General features: G+C 67.0%; 1 protein-coding gene across 1 annotated transcript in view; it reads left to right on the top strand.

Annotated features, from left to right (window-relative positions):
• Positions 1 to 358, top strand: part of MLC1 (megalencephalic leukoencephalopathy with subcortical cysts 1) — a 19,743-nt gene that overhangs the window by 2,041 nt on the left and 17,344 nt on the right. Inside the window, exon 3 of the mRNA XM_005877977.2 lies at positions 28 to 117. Within this exon, the coding sequence (XP_005878039.1) occupies positions 28 to 117 (90 nt within the window). The remainder of the gene's footprint in view (positions 1 to 27; positions 118 to 358) is intronic.

The raw sequence follows: 358 nt of genomic DNA, 5'->3' as shown, positions 1-358 counted from the left end.
ACTGCACTGAGCCATGCTGTGTTGCAGGGCTGCCTGCTGGTGACCTCGGGGTGCTCGCTGTACCTGGGGAACGTGTTTCCCTCCGAGATGGATTACCTGCGCTGCGCTGCGGGCGCGGTAAGCAGCGCCCTCGGGCGGGTCCTGGACCGAAGCTTGGGGTGCGCTGGGTTTGTGCTCCGAGACGCCCCGTGGTTGGCCCTTGGCTCAGTCAGCACCTCCTCCGGGGCCTCGGCCTCAGGGGTTCATGATGTTTGAAAACGACCGATGAGCGAGTCTGAGCCCCACCACGGTCTCCTGGGCTGGAACTGCCTCCCTGGTCTCTGGCTTCGCGGAGCCGGGCCCCCGGGACTCGGGCTGC

This window comes from Myotis brandtii, unplaced genomic scaffold (assembly GCF_000412655.1).
Source record: "Myotis brandtii unplaced genomic scaffold, ASM41265v1 scaffold537, whole genome shotgun sequence".
Classification (NCBI taxonomy): domain Eukaryota; kingdom Metazoa; phylum Chordata; class Mammalia; order Chiroptera; family Vespertilionidae; genus Myotis; species Myotis brandtii.
Note: the sequence above shows the minus strand (reverse complement) of the source record. Positions and strands in the feature narration are given on the sequence as shown.